The 20,045-nt window shown below is 32.5% G+C and overlaps 1 protein-coding gene across 4 annotated transcripts in view; it reads right to left on the bottom strand.

Annotated features, from left to right (window-relative positions):
• Nucleotides 1–20,045, bottom strand: part of LOC124543008 (neuronal PAS domain-containing protein 2-like) — an 89,693-nt gene that overhangs the window by 27,620 nt on the left and 42,028 nt on the right. For all 4 annotated transcript variants that reach the window (XM_047120998.1, XM_047120999.1, XM_047120996.1 and 1 more), the window contains exons 4-6: nucleotides 17,579–17,766; nucleotides 16,740–16,911; nucleotides 10,514–10,745 (exon numbers count right to left, since the gene is read on the bottom strand). In XM_047120998.1, coding sequence (XP_046976954.1) covers nucleotides 10,514–10,745; nucleotides 16,740–16,911; nucleotides 17,579–17,766 — 592 coding nt within the window. The remainder of the gene's footprint in view (nucleotides 1–10,513; nucleotides 10,746–16,739; nucleotides 16,912–17,578; nucleotides 17,767–20,045) is intronic.

The following is a 20,045-nucleotide window of genomic DNA, read 5'->3' as shown; positions in this document are numbered from 1 at the left end:
GCCAATTTGGTTTTGCGTTCCAATTGACCGCGGAACTGAACGAAATATCCACGCCAAGTTTCCAATACTAGCTGTGGCCGTTATTTTAATCTTCTGCAATCGTGGAGATACGATAAATTGTAATTTTTTTAGCGGTTCACTTGCTTCTTTTTTGGGTTTAAGTGGACTGATTTTAACCCGGTGGTTCCGAAGCTACTAAATGAGCCTTCCCCAAGGGACTACTAAGTAAGAGTATTTCCCCGCCATCAGATTAGCCGGCCCCAGTCCAAGAGTTTGTTTAATGAAGACTCGATTTCAAACTCAAGTGTGTGCCGGATTTTCCGACGATTTCCCGTGAAATATTAGCCCGGCCGGTGTATGAGGTGTCAACGGTAGTGTCGTCTGCATAGCAGTGAATGTTACAGATTTGCAACAAGTCATCGATATGCAGAAGAAACAGAGTGGGTAATAGAACGCATCCTTGTGGAACACCAGCATTAACGAATTTTGAATCTGAGCATGCACCGTATGTGACGACTTTAATGTTCCGATCTACCAAAAAGTTGGTGATCCAATTGCATAATTTCCTAAACCCTCAACCCCCCTGCCTACGGTCATGATTAACAGGATATGTGCAAGTAAGACACATACGTATAAAATTATAAAATCAAATTTTGCTAAATACTCTCCCAGCTATTTCTGGTTGCCTAGTACGTTTCGGTGTGTCAGATTATTATTTGGTAATAAATATAGCGTGCGGTGCTCCTGTTATGTGATCTGGTATTTATAATAGGGGACTAATAGAGGTGTTAAATGATTTGTGTTTGAAAATAATTTGTAGAAAAGATGAGTTATATTTGATGAGTTTGTCTATTAAGACAATATATGTTTATGTATGTTTATTGCTATATTAATTGCCTTTGCTTTCTTATTTCACAATGAACCGAAGAGTTATTTTTATTATGATTTTAATTTATATATAAAACCTTATAATAGAGACAAGAATAAAATATGAAACAACACATATTTATGGCGATATTATTCATAGTGTCATTGAAAGTTTTTACAATGCCTATTTAGTTTTTGATTATAAAAGCATACAATTGTTTATATCCTAGGTTCAAGCCCGGGGCCAGCAAAATTCCTTTGTCAAAGAATTCTCAGTAGCATTAGAGTTTGGAAGTCAATAGAGTTTACATCAGCAGGAGTTCACACAGGCCACCGCCTGTGTGAACTCCTTCTTTTGTTATATTGACGCCCTACCCATATATAGAGAAAAAATAAAACGCGACAGATTGAAAATGACCAGCGCGACCAATCAGAAGAAAAAAAGAACCAGTTTACAAATAAATAAAATTTTAACAAAAAGAAAAACCGACTCCAAACAAAACACTATTTTAAAACAAATAAAAATGCACTAAAAATAATAAAAATAATTGCATATTTTATTTATATTTTTAAGAGTCCTAGGAGGACTCCGGTGTCAGCTACGGTGCCCTTGCCCCAACAATCAAAAGAAAGAAGCCCCTTGATTGATCCAGTATATTATTGTGTAAAAGGTAATTTGTAAAAAACATATTTGTTAAAGTATTCTCGTATTGTTTTTGATTGATATACTGTAGGGTTTTATTGGCTGACACCGACTCCAAATATAACAATAATTATAACTACATTATATAATCGTAAATCGACTTTTAAGTAGTCTAATATTTTTCATTTCATTTTACCTAGGAGGACTCTAAAAAATATTTAAAATATGCAATTATTTTTATTATTTTTTAGTGCATTTTTATTTGTTTTAAAATAGTGTTTTGTTTGAAGTCGGTTTTTCTTTTTGTTAAAATTTTATTTATTTCTTGATTTTAAGTGAAACTGATGTTGACTAACTATTTTTTTTTAATATGGATAGATTAAGCGTTTCGTTTATTATGAGTCAGAAACTACTTCGAGGACAATTTCAAAGGAAACTTGCGAATAAAGCAAAAATCGACTTTCGAAAATGCGGATTTAATACGTCATGCGGCGTAAACCACAAGGATCTTTCGAAAGAGCTTTAATCGACCTCAGCAAAAAAACTTTGAAAAAGACCAACTATATTTCGTACATCATATGACATCACATCACATACACAAAAATTGATTAAAGATAGTAAGAAATTCTGCCCCAAATCGCACCCTAACTGTGAGCCGTATAGGAGTTCCATCACTACATAGTATAAAACAAAGTCGCTTTCTCTGTCCCTATATCTTTAAATCTATGCAACGGATTTTGATGCGATTTTTTGAAAGAGTGTGATTCAAGAGGAATGTTTGTGTATATAATACATGAACAATATAGTAAAGAAACACTGATAATTTTAGAAGTTTGCGATGTGATGTCGTAAATAAACAAATTCTGTAGTATATTTAGTATCAGTATTGCACCCGTGCGAAGCCGGGGTGGGTAGCTAATTGATTATAATATTCGACAATGATAATTACATAAACATAACCACATTACGGAAGGTGACTCAAATATCCAAATAACCTATAAATAAAAGATTCGACAGAATATCGCTAACGTGCTCCTCAGAATTGTTCCGCTCCCTTCCGTTCCGCTACTTTGTCATAGATTCTGTGCTCAGAACCTTACCAAACTTTCACCAAATTACCCTTGAAGTATATATTTTATAATAAAAAAAGAAGTATCAAAATTGGTTAACGTGATTTTCAGTTGTCGCGCATATACATAATGCAAATTTAAGACTTATGTCGTTTTCATACGGTAACCATCATCGGAAAAAAAATAAAAAAAAATGGGAACCCACGGGAAGCACTACCTTTCAAACAAAAAAAAATTATCAAAATCGGTCCACCCAGTAAAAAGTTATGAGGTAACAAACATAAAAATAAAAAAAAATACAGACGAATTGATAACCTCCTCCTTTTTGAAGTCGGTTGATAAAATAATGATTTATAATTAATACAAACGAATAAACAATAAATATTATATCTGATGATGAATTTTCATAGATGTAACATTTCATTACAAATATGGTGCGAAAATTTATTTTGATACAGTTCCATCTCGAACTCAATTCGTACCGACACAGAGTATATTCGAACTAAAATGTATTTCACAAGAATCTGTGACTGGCGTTAGATTTGTTTGTAAGCTCGTCTATGTATAGGCGCCGCCCACTCACACACTCTAATCACGCCTCTGCTCAGTACACTGTTGTATGAAAGTGCAAAGTATGAACTCATATCATATACTAATAGTAATTAACAGGTGTAATTACCGTAACGGTAATTCACTCGTGCCTAAGATGAGTTGAACGATAAATAATCGTAGTTACAAGTCGAATGTACCAAACGTCAAAATAGCTCTGTGTTATACTGTCAAGTTTAATTGTGCGTTACTTGACCTTAGTTATATATTAGGGTTTCGAATAATCATTATTATTTGATATCTATTGCTGATGATTTTATAGCTCTCTCTCATCGTCAATTATCGTGGTGTAAATATTCATGACGACATGTTTTTACGTGTATTTGTATACATCAAATTGCCCCTCTTTGGCGTACAATATTTTCTTTTGAACGTATATGTTAATGTACAAATAATTATATTACATGAATACAATAGTATCTTACATTTACTTACAATAAATTTAGTTTTTAGCTTAACGTTCTTAATGGTAAAATTTAAAATTTCAAGTAAATAAAAACTATTTTGTTTCATTTTAAATGATACAAGCCTGTTAGACTTATTTAAATAATTTAAGAATACAGTTTACCACTTTTCCTTAACAATATTATATAGCAACGAATATCGTCAATACTTTCACTAAAATAATTGCATATGCTGTTAGACGTCAAGGCACACAAGTCATTCCTACCCACTAAAGCGCGCGAATAGCTGTTTCACAAACTTAAAACTTATATGACAATGTGAAAGTTTCAATGGATAGATGTTCATTACTCATGCTAGAATGGATATGAATAGATATGGAATAACGCCTGCAAACGTAACACCCCCCCTCCTCCCCTGACAAACTGTCGAACCCGTGGACAGTAACTAGTCACGATAATAACACGTAAAGCTCGGCATAGTCGTCGCGTATATTGGAGTAACCCGATGCTTTCAAACTTAACAAAGTCAGCCGCTGATGATTGCATTGTTCCCGATGCATATAATTCTAATTTCAATAAATATTGAATTAAATATCATGCAATGATATAATAGTATTTTTTCTAACATAACAATTATTAACATTAAGTTCTTAAATACTTCAGAATATGAATTAAAAATTGTCACTGTATAAAACTTGACCGCGGGGAGTGGTGGCAAGAAGGTAGCATTTCCCGGTTGAATCGCGATACCTATCATCCGGGCAAAAAACGAACTATCCCTCCAGTGAAAACATTAAGGCAAGGTCTTATAGTTTTATTGAACCTTTTTGCACCAGTACTCCAAGGACACATGGATGGACTAATATGTTTTCTATTTCTATGTATTAACCCTTACATCCGTTAATAATTATCCATGATTAACAGGTTATTTTCACTTTCGTCACAAAACGTAATAAGCGAAAATGTTTTGATCGTATTATTTAATTTGACAATTTTTTCTAATACAATTACTAATGCTAGCAAAAGAAAAGAATACATACAATCCTGAAAGTGAAAGTGGTATAAATTTATTTAAAAGTAAATATCAAAAATTTAAAACATTTTAATAAGCCCAGACTTTGTGATTTCATTCCACTGTGCGTCGCACAGACATTTTTATAAACCGAAGACAAAATGAAAATACATTATGGATTTTATTAAATTTACTGATCCGATACAGATTAAGAATCTTAAATTACCGAATAATAACTACATTAAATTTATAAATACCTTAAAATGTGCAGATAGTAGGAATTTAGAAATTGAATTATAATGAATACCAACAAAATATAAATAGCACCGCAATGTACTAGTAGCACATAAAATAACAAGAGTGTATAATGTACATGCTACAGGTGGTTTCATGTTTCAAAAGAGAAACGCGACTCCCATCGTACGCTCGTAAAACAAGCTGTTTCACCCGAAAGTTTTCGGTAACATCGATAATGTATTTCGCCGTTATTTTGAATGAATATTATATTTATACAGAACCGGATGTAGGAACAAACAATATAAAAAACATAACTTAGGATATTCGATTTTTAAATATATTTAAAACAGTTGTTCTAAAAAGTGTTGCCAAAAACTCAGAGGTGTTTCTATTTGACCTCTCGAATAAATAATGATTTGAATTTTTTTTTGTATTCAAAGATTGAAAGGGGGTAAATAAAATAAGTCGCCAATGCATAAAATATTAGAGTACCACTCACAATTTTTGAAAGCGATATTTTTAAAATATAGAACTGTCATGTTTATGTGTAAAAATAAACATGAATAAATAAAGACACTGATTAGCAAGCTTGTTAGTTTGTACGAATCAATATAATTATTTCATCAAATAAATAGCAGCGCATTAATATCTGTCGTGTCCCAAACTCCGATTTTAAAGCAAAAGATAAAAGGAATGCGCGGGACATTATAATGGAGCGCCAAAAGAGAATACAAAATCGAAAGCGAATTCCAAAGTCGCTTACCGCTGTCTGTCCCTATGTATGCTTAGATCTTTAAAATTATACAACGGATTTTGATGCGGTTTTAACAGATAGGCTGATTCGAGGGGAATGTTTTTGTCTATTATACGTGGACAATATAGTAAAGAAACGTAGATAATTTGGATTATTCTCTTCTATATTTAGTAAGAGCATTGCACAGATTCAAAGTAAACAATTTGTTGATACTTTAATAATCGCTATCGACCTGCTAGTAATTATTATTATAGCGAAATTTTGATTACGGTACGTCCTACTGGAAATTTGCATTTTGTCCTAGCACATGTGCGTTTGTTGAAAATTGTTTCTATTGTGAAACACTACATACGTTGACAATTTGACCTCATCGCACGGCGGGAAAATGTTATTAAGGGTGGGAGCACGGGTTCCACCCACGGGAGCACCCATTCTAAATATCCCCATGACCTGCAGTTATTGTATATAATCAGTTATTTTTGTCTTGGTTGACATACGAACTAGTAAATCTCATAATGATAGGAAATATAAAACATTCCTTAGATCGCCAATGCGCCACTGGCCTTGGGAGCCAAGACGTTATGTCCCTGTGGATACACTGGCTCACTCACGCCCAAAACCGGAATAATACCTTCACTATTGAGTAAGGCTACTCACGTTCACACGTTCATAAATACAAATTTTACACCACTTATCCGTAATATTTATATCTCTCAAATACAGAAATAAATATAAAAATCCTAATGTAGTTTTAGAATTGTCAATACTGGCTTTTTCAACCTTTAAAATGAAATTCAACAATAAGTATTGCTGATTAGAGGAAATATACCTAATGAGTGACTCGTACCAGATAATTTTGCACAAAGCCCTACCACCTTGTACTTTGCTTGTACTAATAATATATACAAGAATAGCTACTCCTATTACAATAAGTAATAACTCTTCCGTACAACGGTCGAATTCTTCTAAAGAATAATCATTCCTAATTTAAAACACGAATCTGCTCTATTAACCGATATTAGTCGATTTATACGTATTTTCTTTTTTTATTATTTAATAATTAATTACGACAATATTGAAGAGCTAGTATGCATGTGTGCGTGTTTGTTTTGTGTACACATACATACTTATGTTATTATGATGATTTAAATAAGTTCGCTTCGCAGATACAGGTTGCTTATTTATTATTGCTTATTTCATGAAATTGAATAGAACATGTTACGAGAGTAACCTTAGCCTTCAATACGGAGTTATGACATTTGATTCAATATCATAATTTATATTACATTATTATTGCATATTATAAATATAGCAGGAGCTATTGAATTTACTTTATTATATACAATTATTATTGTAATTAATTGATCAATAATTTGAAAAACTGTAATTAATTTTATTTTATATGGCATAGCATTTAATACTGTCATGTAACACTATTTCCTATTTTAAATATGATTGAGCTGTCATTAGAAAACAATTGGTCGATAGCGTGGCATTCTAACAAAAGATAGAGAGATTGGAGCATCATTGTAAAACTATAATATTATTTTGGCCATCCCGCACTACTGAAATTACAAACAACAAAATCAATCAACAATTAAAATGACAACCCCATCGAAAAATTAAACTAAATACATATATATGTATATATTAAGCCCGCATATATCATTCGGGTTGACATTTGCAAAGATTTCCAACGGTACCCTGCACGTTAGTCCAAGTTATATATACATATACATGTTAAATTAATATCTATTCACAAAATATTATTGGTGGTAGGGCTTTGTGCAAGCCTGCCTGGGTAGGTACCACCCACTCATCGGATATTCTATCGCTAAACAAGAGTAGGGACAACAAGGGACATAGCATCTTAGTTCCCAAGAGTGGTGGCGCATTGACGATGTAAGGAATAGTTAATATTTTTTACAGCGTCATTGTCTATGAGTGATGGTGACCACTTACCATCAGGTGGCCCATATGCTCGTCCGCCAATTTATTCAATAAAAAAAATACTGTAAAAAAACATACAACGGCAGTCGATATAATAATATCAGGTTATCGTGAGTAATGAGCAAATGAGAATAGTTATGCTTGAGACGCATTTGCAAATATAATAAATTATTAAAATAATGTTTACACATAAAAACCGGTCAAGGGCGAGTTGGAATTGTATGGAGAGGGTTCGATATTATTTTGCAGTATTTTAAGTATCTTTTACTTCTTAGGTTTTCCTGACATGTATGTCTGCTTAGTTCCACAAAGACCGATTTTTTTTTCTGAACCTTCCGATATAGCATTGATTATTAAAATTATAATGTATAAATACTAAAACAATATGTTTTCATTATTCATAGTGTGCCCTTTAATTTGATACGTTAAATTATGTTTAACACGTTAAATGCGGAGCGAGGTCGAACAGGCCTCGTATGTGTCTCCCTTGCGTTGCGGCTAAGAAAAACATAGATGTCACTGTCGTGCGGAGGCCGTACCATCTAAATATTTTATTGTAGGAAAATAGTAAATAAATTATATGATACCTATTGAAAAAGGAATGCTATGATGCACCTACTTTAATATCGAGTCTCTTTGACACATTATCACATGACAACGATTTTTAGTTTATTAAACGTTACGGGGTCTAATGAGCCTCGTAACTGTATTATGATAGTTAAATACGAGGTTTTAAACGCCCCGTACTCCAGAAATGGAAAAAAAATTAAAAATGATGCCGACGTGTTCAATTTTTATTTTAACATACCTCAATACTCGTGAATAACTATTCATTTACGTTATCCGTGATCCATCTACGTAATTATAGGGAAGTAATAAAATTATTTTGGGATTGTCAAATCAGGGAAATGACACTCACACGCTCGAATTGAATTGAGTCGAGTCGAGTTGATTTGTTTTATTGAATTTACGAAATCCTTTAAAAGCCTAACGTAGCCTTGTTTGTGTATTGACGCGCACGGTAGGGGGCAAGCTAAGTCCAAAAAATATATCGACGACACGTATGAAAATTCATAATGCTCAAAATATTCGCTGTTAACGTCTGGGAACAAATCTGCTTTTAAAGAGTACGATATTAATCAAGGCTTTAACGAATTAACTTATCTTTGTAATATTTTTCATTCTAATTGTGTTTTGATTAGCCTTTTAAGTTGTTTCTTTTATAAGCATGTGACTTTTAAATTGAATACTTTCATGTTGCCAGTCCAATTTGTAAATAATGGACTTTTAAATTCATTTATATTTTACATTAAAAGTACTTTACGTAAAAATTTTCTCCTTGGCTATTTTAAACTTGATTCATATTATTTCAAATATGCTAAAGGTAACATGCAAATATATTACCATATATGAAAAATGGGATGACTTTTACATATTGTTTTTTTTTTTAAATCATTTATTTTAAAAATAATTATTATTTAAGTAAATACCTCATTGTGTTTAAAGAACATTAAACGCAATACATTGGTTAAATGTATCGATTCTTAATAATGCCATCCACTAATTTGTACAAAATTGCGCTGGTTCTAGTGTAGGGACCCGATATAATTTACAAAGTATATAAATAATAATCTTTATAAATAAAATAGAAAAACACAATGGTATATATAGTATTTTTTCATTCGAATATAAAAAGTATCTCAAGTCTCAATAATATTTGTATTTATAAAAATGAATACAAATATATTTGTATTATAACGCGACATTTGATACTAATATTATAAATGCGAAAGTAAGTCTGCCTGCCTGTCTCGCTTTCATGCCAAAACTACTAGACCGATTTAAATGAAATTTTGTACACAAATAGTATACTACAGAGGCTACTTTTTAATTTTTTAAGAAAAAAAAGGTTTTAAACAAAGAGGTCTTACACCAATGTAACATTTAAGTTTGTAAATATATTCATATTTTCTATGCGATAAAAACCGCAGGTAACAGCTAGTTTTATATAGAAAACAACCGTGAATAAACTTGAAGTAAAATCATGTTAATATATTTGCAATAGTGGTTACGTGGATAATGGAAACATGAGAGATACGGCAACAATTTGCACGGCGATATTGAGAACGTAAACAAGTCAGATAATATGAATGACATTCGCTAACAGATATATCAAATTAAATTTCATTGTACAATTTATAATATTAATATCAATTATGTTGATGTAAAACAAATTTTACTAATTTATATTTCCATTAATTAAATTAAATCAACTGTTTGATTAAACGTTCAACCTGTATTCGTGTTTGTATTTTATTATCAACGACTCACTTAACGTTCGATGATTCTTTCATTAAAAACATAGATTATTCGCTTTGCAAGTATTTCATGTGCCAGAGCAATCAACAAAAGCAACATATTATTTAGAATTTCGCACGAAACAAATAATTTTATACTGGTTTCGAATTGTTTTGAAAGCTAATATTCATAATAAGCCAACTACAAAACGTAGTTTCTCAGAAAATGTTTTTAATTAAACTATTATTTCATTGTACGCAGCTACATGGAATATTCGAGAGGTGCTCTTAATAGAATATTTATTATTCGTAATTATTATATGCGATATCACATCAATTTGTATCTAAACGACATTGTAAGCTAATTCTCTCTGTGACCCTATAATCCGGTAAAGTTTAAACGTCATCGACTAATAAACAAAGATTGTAGACGAATCGAGTTCATAGTTAAATGCGTATCATGTACTTTAGAACGCTCGCAATGCAGTCGACAGTTAGTTAATAGACGTGCTCTTTAACTGATCTATACCTTCTCCCAAGTGTCAGGTTCCGTATAACTTTGTTTGTCTCGCTTCGAGTTTGAACAGCAAGCGAGATGTAGGTATTCGAAGTGGTAGAGATGTATTTAAAGAGTCTGCGTTAGACAGCGATACTAATTCAATGTACTTACTTTCCCGTAAAGCGATGATCACCCAGCGGACGTCGTCGCGATGCATGAAGTTCATTGCGTTTACGCCGTTCACCTCGTGCGTCATGTAGCCTGTCACGAGAGCAATGCGCTGCTCGCATTGGATTATTTCACCGTCAATGGAATGTCGAGTACGGTATTCCATCCTGAAGGACTCTAGACCGCTCTCGCTTATGAAAGTTTCAGTTGCCGGTCGCACCATACCCACGAACACCTAGAACAAATAATCTTGCTTGTTTATTTAAAAAAAAAGGTTTTTCATCATGGATATGTAATTAGAGTGACGTCACATGTTAACCATACTTTGTCATTCAAACCGGACGTGTATACAAAATTGCATCACCATCGATTAAATATACTCGTATCTGTTTGCAAATTCAGTTGCAAGATTTTCAAATTACATTATTTCATTATTTCGCGCGCATCTTAACCGATGATTTCGGTTTCAAAGGCCAAGCATGCACCACTATACAGATGCGTGCTTAATTTGTGTTTATCATTCATTTCCTGCTTTTTTTACTTATTATTTTATACATAATGACAGTGAACATAATGAAATGTCATTGAATCGATTAAAAAAAAAAAAACAATAAAAACAAAAGAAAACCAATAATTCTCGATTTCTTTTAATGATTGTTTAATTAATTGTATCTCTCGCAACTCAATTTGTCTAGTAGGTAAGTTAATCTGTAGCGACTTCGCTCATTGGATGATACGTGTGTTCACCCCTTTAACGAGTAAATGTAAAAATTGCTTTTATCATACATAATACCGGCCACACAATAGGTCTTGTATTTTTGTAACCTGAGACTGTTTATTGTGTACTAACTACGACTAGACACAATGCTATTGACTGAACTTCTAACATTAGCTGTTACACCTTTGATCGTATTAATTACAAACATGTTACTTAGAGCATCAGGGTTAATTAGGACTAGTTCTATGAAATCTTGTAAATGGATTTGTACTAAGTAAATATATAATTACTGATATATGAATAGCGTCGTTCAATCTTATAAAAGACCAGTTGACAAGAGAATATTTTAATACGTTGAATGCCGCGTGTTTAAATCGTCGTCTCAGGCTTCTATACATAATAATAAATATTGAACAGCATCACATACATTACTCTGATCCCAATGTAAGAAGCTAAAGCACTTACGTTATGGAAAATGACAAGTAACGACGGTACCACAAACACCCGGACCCAAGACAACATAGAAAAAAAATACAGACGAATTGATAACCTCCTCCTTTTTAAAATCGGTTGAAAAGTAATAAACATTTTCTACATCGACTCAGCCAGGGATCGAACCCGGGTCATCGGAGAGGCGTACCCATGAAAACCGGTGTACACACGACTCGATCACAGAGGTCGTTAAATTCTGTTACCGTTAGGAATAATTTCATTTTTATAGAAATTGTAAGTGGTGGCTTTTGTAATATCACTTTTGAATTCTATGTGTGAATTTTGATACGAAAGTTGTAGAAATGAACAGAGATTGAAACCACATACTGAAAGATTTAAAGGAGCTTAGTTTTGAAGGCTAGCCGTTAGCTACGTGTTTGACTAGCTATAAATGTTGTGAAGTTCTTTTATATTTTTATATCCTTTGTTGAAAATAATATATATTTAAAAAGACATCTATGACCCAACTTGGTGATTTATCAAACTATCGTAATCTACTGAGTTCATATAAACTAAATTTTATTTTTATACATATGATCGCTGCTGCTAATGGGCGTTTTATTGTTAAATTACTTAGAAAAGTAAAATAAACAATTCCCGTTTTATATAAATAATTCTATGGTTACACTTCAATTTAAACTATTCATTAAAACGCTAATGTTGGAAAATGCATCCAAATTTGGGAATTAAGATGTCCTTTGTGTCTATAGTAAGACTGACTTATTCATCCTATGACACAACAGCACCTCGCCTCATTGGCTCCACTGGTGACAGGAGGGCTGGTTCGTTTTTTGCCCAGAGTATCGGAATCGCGATTCAACACTTATAAATTAACTAGTTTTAGTTCATATTTGTGTATATTTAAGCACTTAATTTTATTTATTTTTTGTTAATAAATGTGTTCCTATTACTACACTAGTTAATACAAAATACTACTATTAATAATAACATAAATATATTATGTATCTAAGGGTATGGTACCTCATTTAAAAAAACCTGAATAAATTTTAACCGAATATAAGGGAATTATGCTTTTCTAGTACTAATAGTATCCGACAAAAGTCCAACTGACCCAGTACTCTGATTTCCAAGTTCAACGCTGTCAGTAGCGCATCCCGGTCAAACCCGGGTTTTTCAATCTTCCCTCTCTGTCTAATACGATGAACCAATCATTTCATTTCGTCAACCACTTTATAATGACTTACCGTTGAATGGATATATGTCCTTATGGCAGCATAATCTCATTCGAAGTATAATAATTATAAGTTATAAATTATTTCATAACATCTTTAATAATTCATTCTTAATACTAAATCTTATTGATAATTAAGATTCTGTAATGTCACTCATAGTGTTGAACTTATAGAAATAATTTAATTTAAACGGTATGAAATCGATATATCGCATACGATATTTACTTATATTTATGTAGTACATGAATAGGTCAAGTAGAGCTTACGGGCGATGAAAATTTATTGTAAAATATCTCGATAAAATAATAGCCAGTTCGAATGTTATATTGCAGAATAAAACGAAGTACTGCGCTCTCCGCTCAATAAGAGGTTCACCTGTTGCTAGGATCGGGCGCCCGTATCAACGACTGTAACCAATCCAAATAGTTTTGATATTTTATAAACTTCAAATATATTTTTAAACGAGTTGTTTTTATTTATTTATCTTTTCAATTACTACTTATCCATTTATAGTAACTCTATAATTGATGTTATCTATAATGACTCTAATTAAAATTAATTTATTTACCAGTGTTTAACATATATATTATGTTAGTAAAAATACTTTCGAAAAATATATCAACACTAAATATGTTATCACATTTTGATTGTTTGTTTCGCGTTGTGATTCAAACGCTAATTCTATGTAAAATACACTGAAATTTCAAATTCATAAACCGCAAATTCATCCGATTACTTGTACGTATAATTTGTACGTAATTTTTGGGGATATAAGTGGATGAAAGCTCAAATGGGTTAGGTTAGGTGTATGGAATAAAAATCATTCCTTACTTAGAAAATATGCATAATAAATGTCTGTAGTTACACTGGCTCACTCACCCTACAAAATCGGAATACAACAATGATATTAAATATACAGAGCAAGCTGATCAAACTCTTAATTAATGTGAAGGGTCAAACAGATTATTTAGCGTCTATGTTATGTTTGATTTGATAATATTTACATTCAATTTCGTCAAATCATCACACACGAATAAGCAATGACGATAGAAAACATACTCATTTATCGAAAATCACAATCTATAAACAAGAAAACACAAGTACACAATACAAAGTTATACGAAGCTCGGTTCCGTGTAATAGGATTATTTTCCAGTCGAATGAACAAGGGCTATCTCTTTTGAATAAAAAAAAAATAATAATAATAAAACAGTAAAGCGGACTGGACGTGATCCACTTCTGAACTGGATGCTTTTAAAATAATAGATTTTATAACACAATAATAATACTCGTGGAAAAGAAGCAAATTTATCAGTTAATATGCATTTACAATTGAATGAATGTACTACATGTCTAGTCCTTTTCAGTTGTTTCAAATTTGTTTCGAAGTCCGAGCTTCAATATTTTATTATGTGATTTGGATCTAAACATACTTTTATAACAGCATCGAAGTACGAATGGTTTGAAATCGGTTAATATGATATATATTTATTTAATGGTAGGGCTTTGTGATATTCATTAGATACTCTACTACCAAATAGCAATACTCAGTTTTGCTGTACAATTCAATGAGCCTCTTAACCGATGATTTCGAACCCAGGCATTCACCACTATAATTCATCTCGTGCTCGGCGGTGAAGGAAAACATCGTGAGGAAACCTGCATGTGTCTAATTTAATCTAAATCTGCCACACGTGCATTCCACCAACCCGCATAGGAACAGCGTGGTAGAATATGTTCCAAACCCTCTCCTTAATGGGAAAGGAGGCCTTAGCCCAGCAGTGGGGTAATTGTCAGGCTGTTACTCTACTGTACAAATTAAAGGATGAGAGAGCAAGCGTTACCGCGCTCGCTTCGTGATTCAATCTTTAATATTTTTCCGTAATCTTGAAATTTCAGCCACCTACACAAAACCTTATCGAATCAAATAATTAAACTACATGAATCATTCTATTGGTGGAAGACAGGTGAAGCTCCCGTGACTCGTTTTGGAGATCATTATTAGACTGACGGATGAGTTATGACCTATGAAGACTCTGTTTTATAATATGCCTGTATATATGTATATGATCATATAGCAGATATGGCTAGTTAAAATAGATTTATCTTTATGCGTTAATTGTTTGGAAAACAATTATATTGAAATATCTCATTATTCAATTAATAGAGGCAGTCAAAATTTGCTTGACATATTTAGCTTACAGATACAGATATACATATTGATTAGTCGTTCTAAAACAGTAAGTTCAACGATTCCAAGCCCCATAATGCGTGAAAGTGATACAAAACATATTATATGGTACAGAAAGGGACACAGAACTAAGCTGAGTGGTCGGCTTATTTGTACGTCGATGGATGCATGTAATTGATGGATTTTCGAGAAATCGCTTCGAAAAATTTGAATCCAACGCGCTTTATTCAATTCGATACATATTTACCGTATTTCGTTATATGTGCTTCGGCAAAATATCATACTTATAATAAAAAGTATTAGGGTTGCTAACAATTATCTCTTTGTTTATTACGCTTGCACATCTTAACATTTTAACTGATAACATCAGAAAATGTCATAGCTTAATTACTTGCCTATGTGGTATGGTAAGTGGTCACCACTGCCCCCAAGACATTGACATTATTAGAAATAATAACTATCCCTTGTTCACACCAATGTGAACACAACGTTAGAAGCCAATTTTCTGATAATCATAGTTTAAAACAAAGTCGCTTACCGCTGTCTGTCCCTATGTATCCTTAGACCTTTAAAATTACGCAACGGATTTTGCATTTTGAATGATTCGAGAGAAAAGTTTTCGTATATAATACAAGGACAATATAGTAAAAAAAAACACTGATAATTTAAGAAGTATCTAATGTGATGTCGGGAATAAAAAAAATCCGTAGTAATTTTATGTGTATTTAGTATTAGTATCTTATATGTATTTAGTATCAGCATTGCACTCGTGCGTACCTGGGACGGGTTGCTAGTAATAAATAAAAGATATTATGCCCTTTGTTTTTGTAGTTAACTGGCACAATATACAGTTCAAACCAGAACCTAGTAATAATAAGTGGTACCTACAGCTCTCACACCCCTACCACCGAATGGTATGTTATTGTAAAATAAATGAATTCTACCTCGTTATTTCATTTAAGAATGCGCCTTTTCAGCGTCTGGCAAATTCTGAGGAAATAATTTGTTATTTCTTTCTTTATAATATTTAATTCTATAATAGCTTAAGTACGAATTAGGTTTGAATGTACAATGGATACATAATTATATCAATTCTTTTGTATTTTCTCTTCTAACCAATTATACAGAAGATTATTCATACTATAATTTACTTAATTTACATTGTACGAAAGAAATAGTGCACACTTATGTAATGTTATGTATAAGATGAACGTCATCATACATATAATAAAATTGGAGTGTCTGTGCATATTTATGTATACACGGTACATATACCAAAATAACGTTTTTTTCAATGTTGTCTGTCTGTCTGTCTGTCTATTTGTTCCGTCTAATCTCTGGAACGGTTGGACCGATTTTGACGGGATTTTCACTGGCAGATAACTGATATAATAAGAAGTAACTTAGACTACAATATTTTTTTTTTAAATTCAAAGGCCACAAGGTCGCGTTTTAAGGTAGTATGTAATATTACGAGATGTTGGCAGTATTAAAGTACATACTAGTTCAAGAATGTTATGAATGTATTTGACTGTCCAAGCAAAATAACATGGCGACCTAAAATATTCCGTACTGCCTTGTGTCGTGTGAAATGACTTACAATACGTTGGTGTGTATTATTTGAAACATACTTACAATGTCATTACCACTCGAAAATGGATTCTCCCCCCTGGATCTGACGCGACGTCCAATTTGAACGATCTGATCGAATCTGGTGCCCGCACGGTCCGATTTACGTAGTGAGCCTTCTACGTGACAAGTTACATATTGAGGTGGCTCGGACCGTTGATGGCTTAATTTTTTGAATCTAGACAAGGATATTTTGAAATTAGAACACAGTTTCGATAAACATGGAACAAACCGTTAATGTTCCATTGTGTAGCTATTCTGTAAGCGAAGTTCGAAATTCGAAACAAGATTGTGAAATTTTAAATGAGTCACATACTCGTTGATGTCGAGCATAGTATTTATATCATAAACATATACTCGTATAGACTCACATATAAAAATAGATTATTACCGTAAAAAGGTATTCATATTTCATTATGAGAGTTCCTACAGAATAGCTTTCCCGGGCAAAATTATAAGGCTCTAGAAAAAAAATCTTGCAGCAATTAAATGAGGTGGTGTTTTAAAAATAAAATAATTGCCCTCCTTTGATCAATAATAGTAGTAGTGATTATGAAAGGAGTACCAACTTGATCAAACTCATTTAATTAATTGCTACGAAATGTTATTTACAATCAGTCCTAAGTCAAAAGGCTGCCTGAACGACATCGTTACATTAGCGAGAAATTCGCCAGAATCTAATACAACTTAGTGCTCGCTCTTAGTTCCTAGTTATATATAATATTAAGTTTATTAAAGTGCAATAAGTAAATTAAACCAAGTTCTCGCTTGGTATCACAAGTGTGAATGCAGCTTTACATATAGTTTGGGATAAGTTTGTTCCATTGCTAATTCCTAGAACTCACCGTATAATAAAACTCCGTTTCTCATTGCACAAAGCTTCAGCGACTGTCTTCTCGGCGTCTTTTTCTCGAGGTAACAGAAGCTGGCCATTCGACGTTAACGAACATGATCTTGGATATAGTTGCTCAGCCAGGAGCTGATGATCTTCTTTGTGTATGATGCTGAAGACATCTTGGCCGAGCAATTCTAGCTGTAAAGTAAAAGTAAAGTAACAACTTGTAAACATTCCATAGCTGGGCTTCTAATATTTTGGAGTTATCATCTCTGTACACATTATTATGGAAACATAAGATGAATTATAAATATAAACTAAATCCATGAAAATCTATTGGTGCTTGCCTGGAACGAACCACCTACTGCGTGGAAAATCTCAGTGGTACCTACCACAAAACCAGAGCGGAATTTGTATTGTTTTGTTGTAACAAATGCTGATAAAGGCACTGGACGTGTAACATAATACCGATAAGAATAAAGTCATTTATTAAGTTTGATGTCTCAGATTATTAAACAAAAATTGATGGAGCACACGGAACGCAAAAGTAATGTAACATTGCGAGATGACGCGTCTTTTTGTGATACATCAATAACGTTGGATGACATTCATATTTATTAGGATTCTAGGTGTTCCTATTGCTTTAATAACTTTATAATATCAGTTTAGATTGTTTATTTAATTAAATAATAACGTCATTAACATATTGCATAATTTTAATTGTATTTAACAAATACTAAGTTTCTTGAAGGTAATTAATTCTCAATAGAATCTACATATTGTATTCAATTAGCTTAGCTTAGCATAGCTTCACGTAATATAGTTGTTAAATGACAATTCGGCATTGTTTTTAAATGCCTACTTGAAAAAAAAATTTGATTTTGTCTATAAAGACAAAATAGCCCAGATGTATTTCTGGTAGGATTAACAAATCAAACACATTATTGTCTTAGTGTTTTGTTTCTACGTTCGGAAATTCAGATTGGACATATATTACTGCTACCAATATTTGGAGAGTTTTAGTTAAAAACCCATCTGTAAAAGTGGTATTACATATTATAGATATCAAGGGTGTGTGCAAACAAAATAGATCTTTAGATTTCAAAATTTTAACCCAATTGGGAATATAGTTCAATAATGCGACTCTGTAAGAATTCACTTCATATCTCACTTTGAATTGTTGACAACTGACTCACAGTAATACAGATTCGGGTTTCTTGTAACAAAATAACCCAATTTTTTAAACAGTTCCGTACATAATTTTTCAGTCTATTGGAACGTAAAGGGTCTACCAGTGTTTCATATACATTAGGTTTAAAAAAATCTTCGGATAAGATTTGATGTTCTTTGAGACCGGATGCCAAGGAAGAGATCGGTTACAGAGACATTATTCTATTTTCCTTTCCATTTGATACTGTTGTCCTATTGAGACTTAAGAATATGAATACAATGAATAAAATACATAAGATGTTAGATAGGTAGGTAAGATGTCTGTATCATTCATACGAGGCTTTGCAGGAATTTTAAATAACAGAAATAGAATAGATCTCGCTATGAATACGGTCTTATTTTGTTTACAGTAAGTTTTATATTTGTCTATTCATTCGTATATAACTCCATTACATTGCTCCAACTAATGTTGCTACATTTAAGTAGGATAATGTTGTGAATTTACAGAGAGGGTTTAAGCTATCCTGACGGCGAACCGGCTTAATTTCTTTTCCCACAACTGACATATCTACCTTCCACACCGACCCGAGCAATATTGCTTTTACGCATACTACTCTAGGCTCATTAGTACATACATATATTATCTACAAATTTGTACCGCAATTATGGGTTTTTGAAAAAAAAAAAACACCTTTTGGGTAGCTCAAGGAAATTGGAATTTGTTTAGTTTTAACTGGTTCGATTTTCAATTGAAAGTCAGCCGCCATACTAGAACCCCCTTTAGTCAATGTGCCCCGGGCAACCACCCGAGCTACCCGCCTGTAAATCCGGCATATTACGTACTTTAAATACAACTGCCAACTTATAATTGCACTCGATCATTAATTAATTCAGCAAACGATATAACAGCCTTAGCTAATTATATAATTTAAGTGACACTTTTGATCTTTACAATCGAATCGATGATAAAAAAGCGTTGAGTTAATACCTGTTGACTTCCAAGCAGGATATATTAATTTAAATAATCGTATTTAACTAACATGACTTTGTACTTTTTAAATGTTAAAAAAGAGTAAATACTGAGTTTCTTGCCAGTTCTTCTCCGTAGAATCTACTTTCCGAACCGGTGGTAGCTTCACTTAATTGTAAAATGACGATTCAAACGTGCTTGTAAAAGCCTACTTGAATAAAGTTTATTTTGATTTGATTCGAATGTTGAATGTATTCTTTACAAATTAACTACCTTTGTATTCCATCATAAAAATTACTGTTCTGTATGTAACAGCTTCTTTGTCCAAGTGCCTTGT

This window comes from Vanessa cardui, chromosome Z (genome assembly GCF_905220365.1).
Source record: "Vanessa cardui chromosome Z, ilVanCard2.1, whole genome shotgun sequence".
NCBI lineage: Eukaryota > Metazoa > Arthropoda > Insecta > Lepidoptera > Nymphalidae > Vanessa > Vanessa cardui.
Note: the sequence above shows the minus strand (reverse complement) of the source record. Positions and strands in the feature narration are given on the sequence as shown.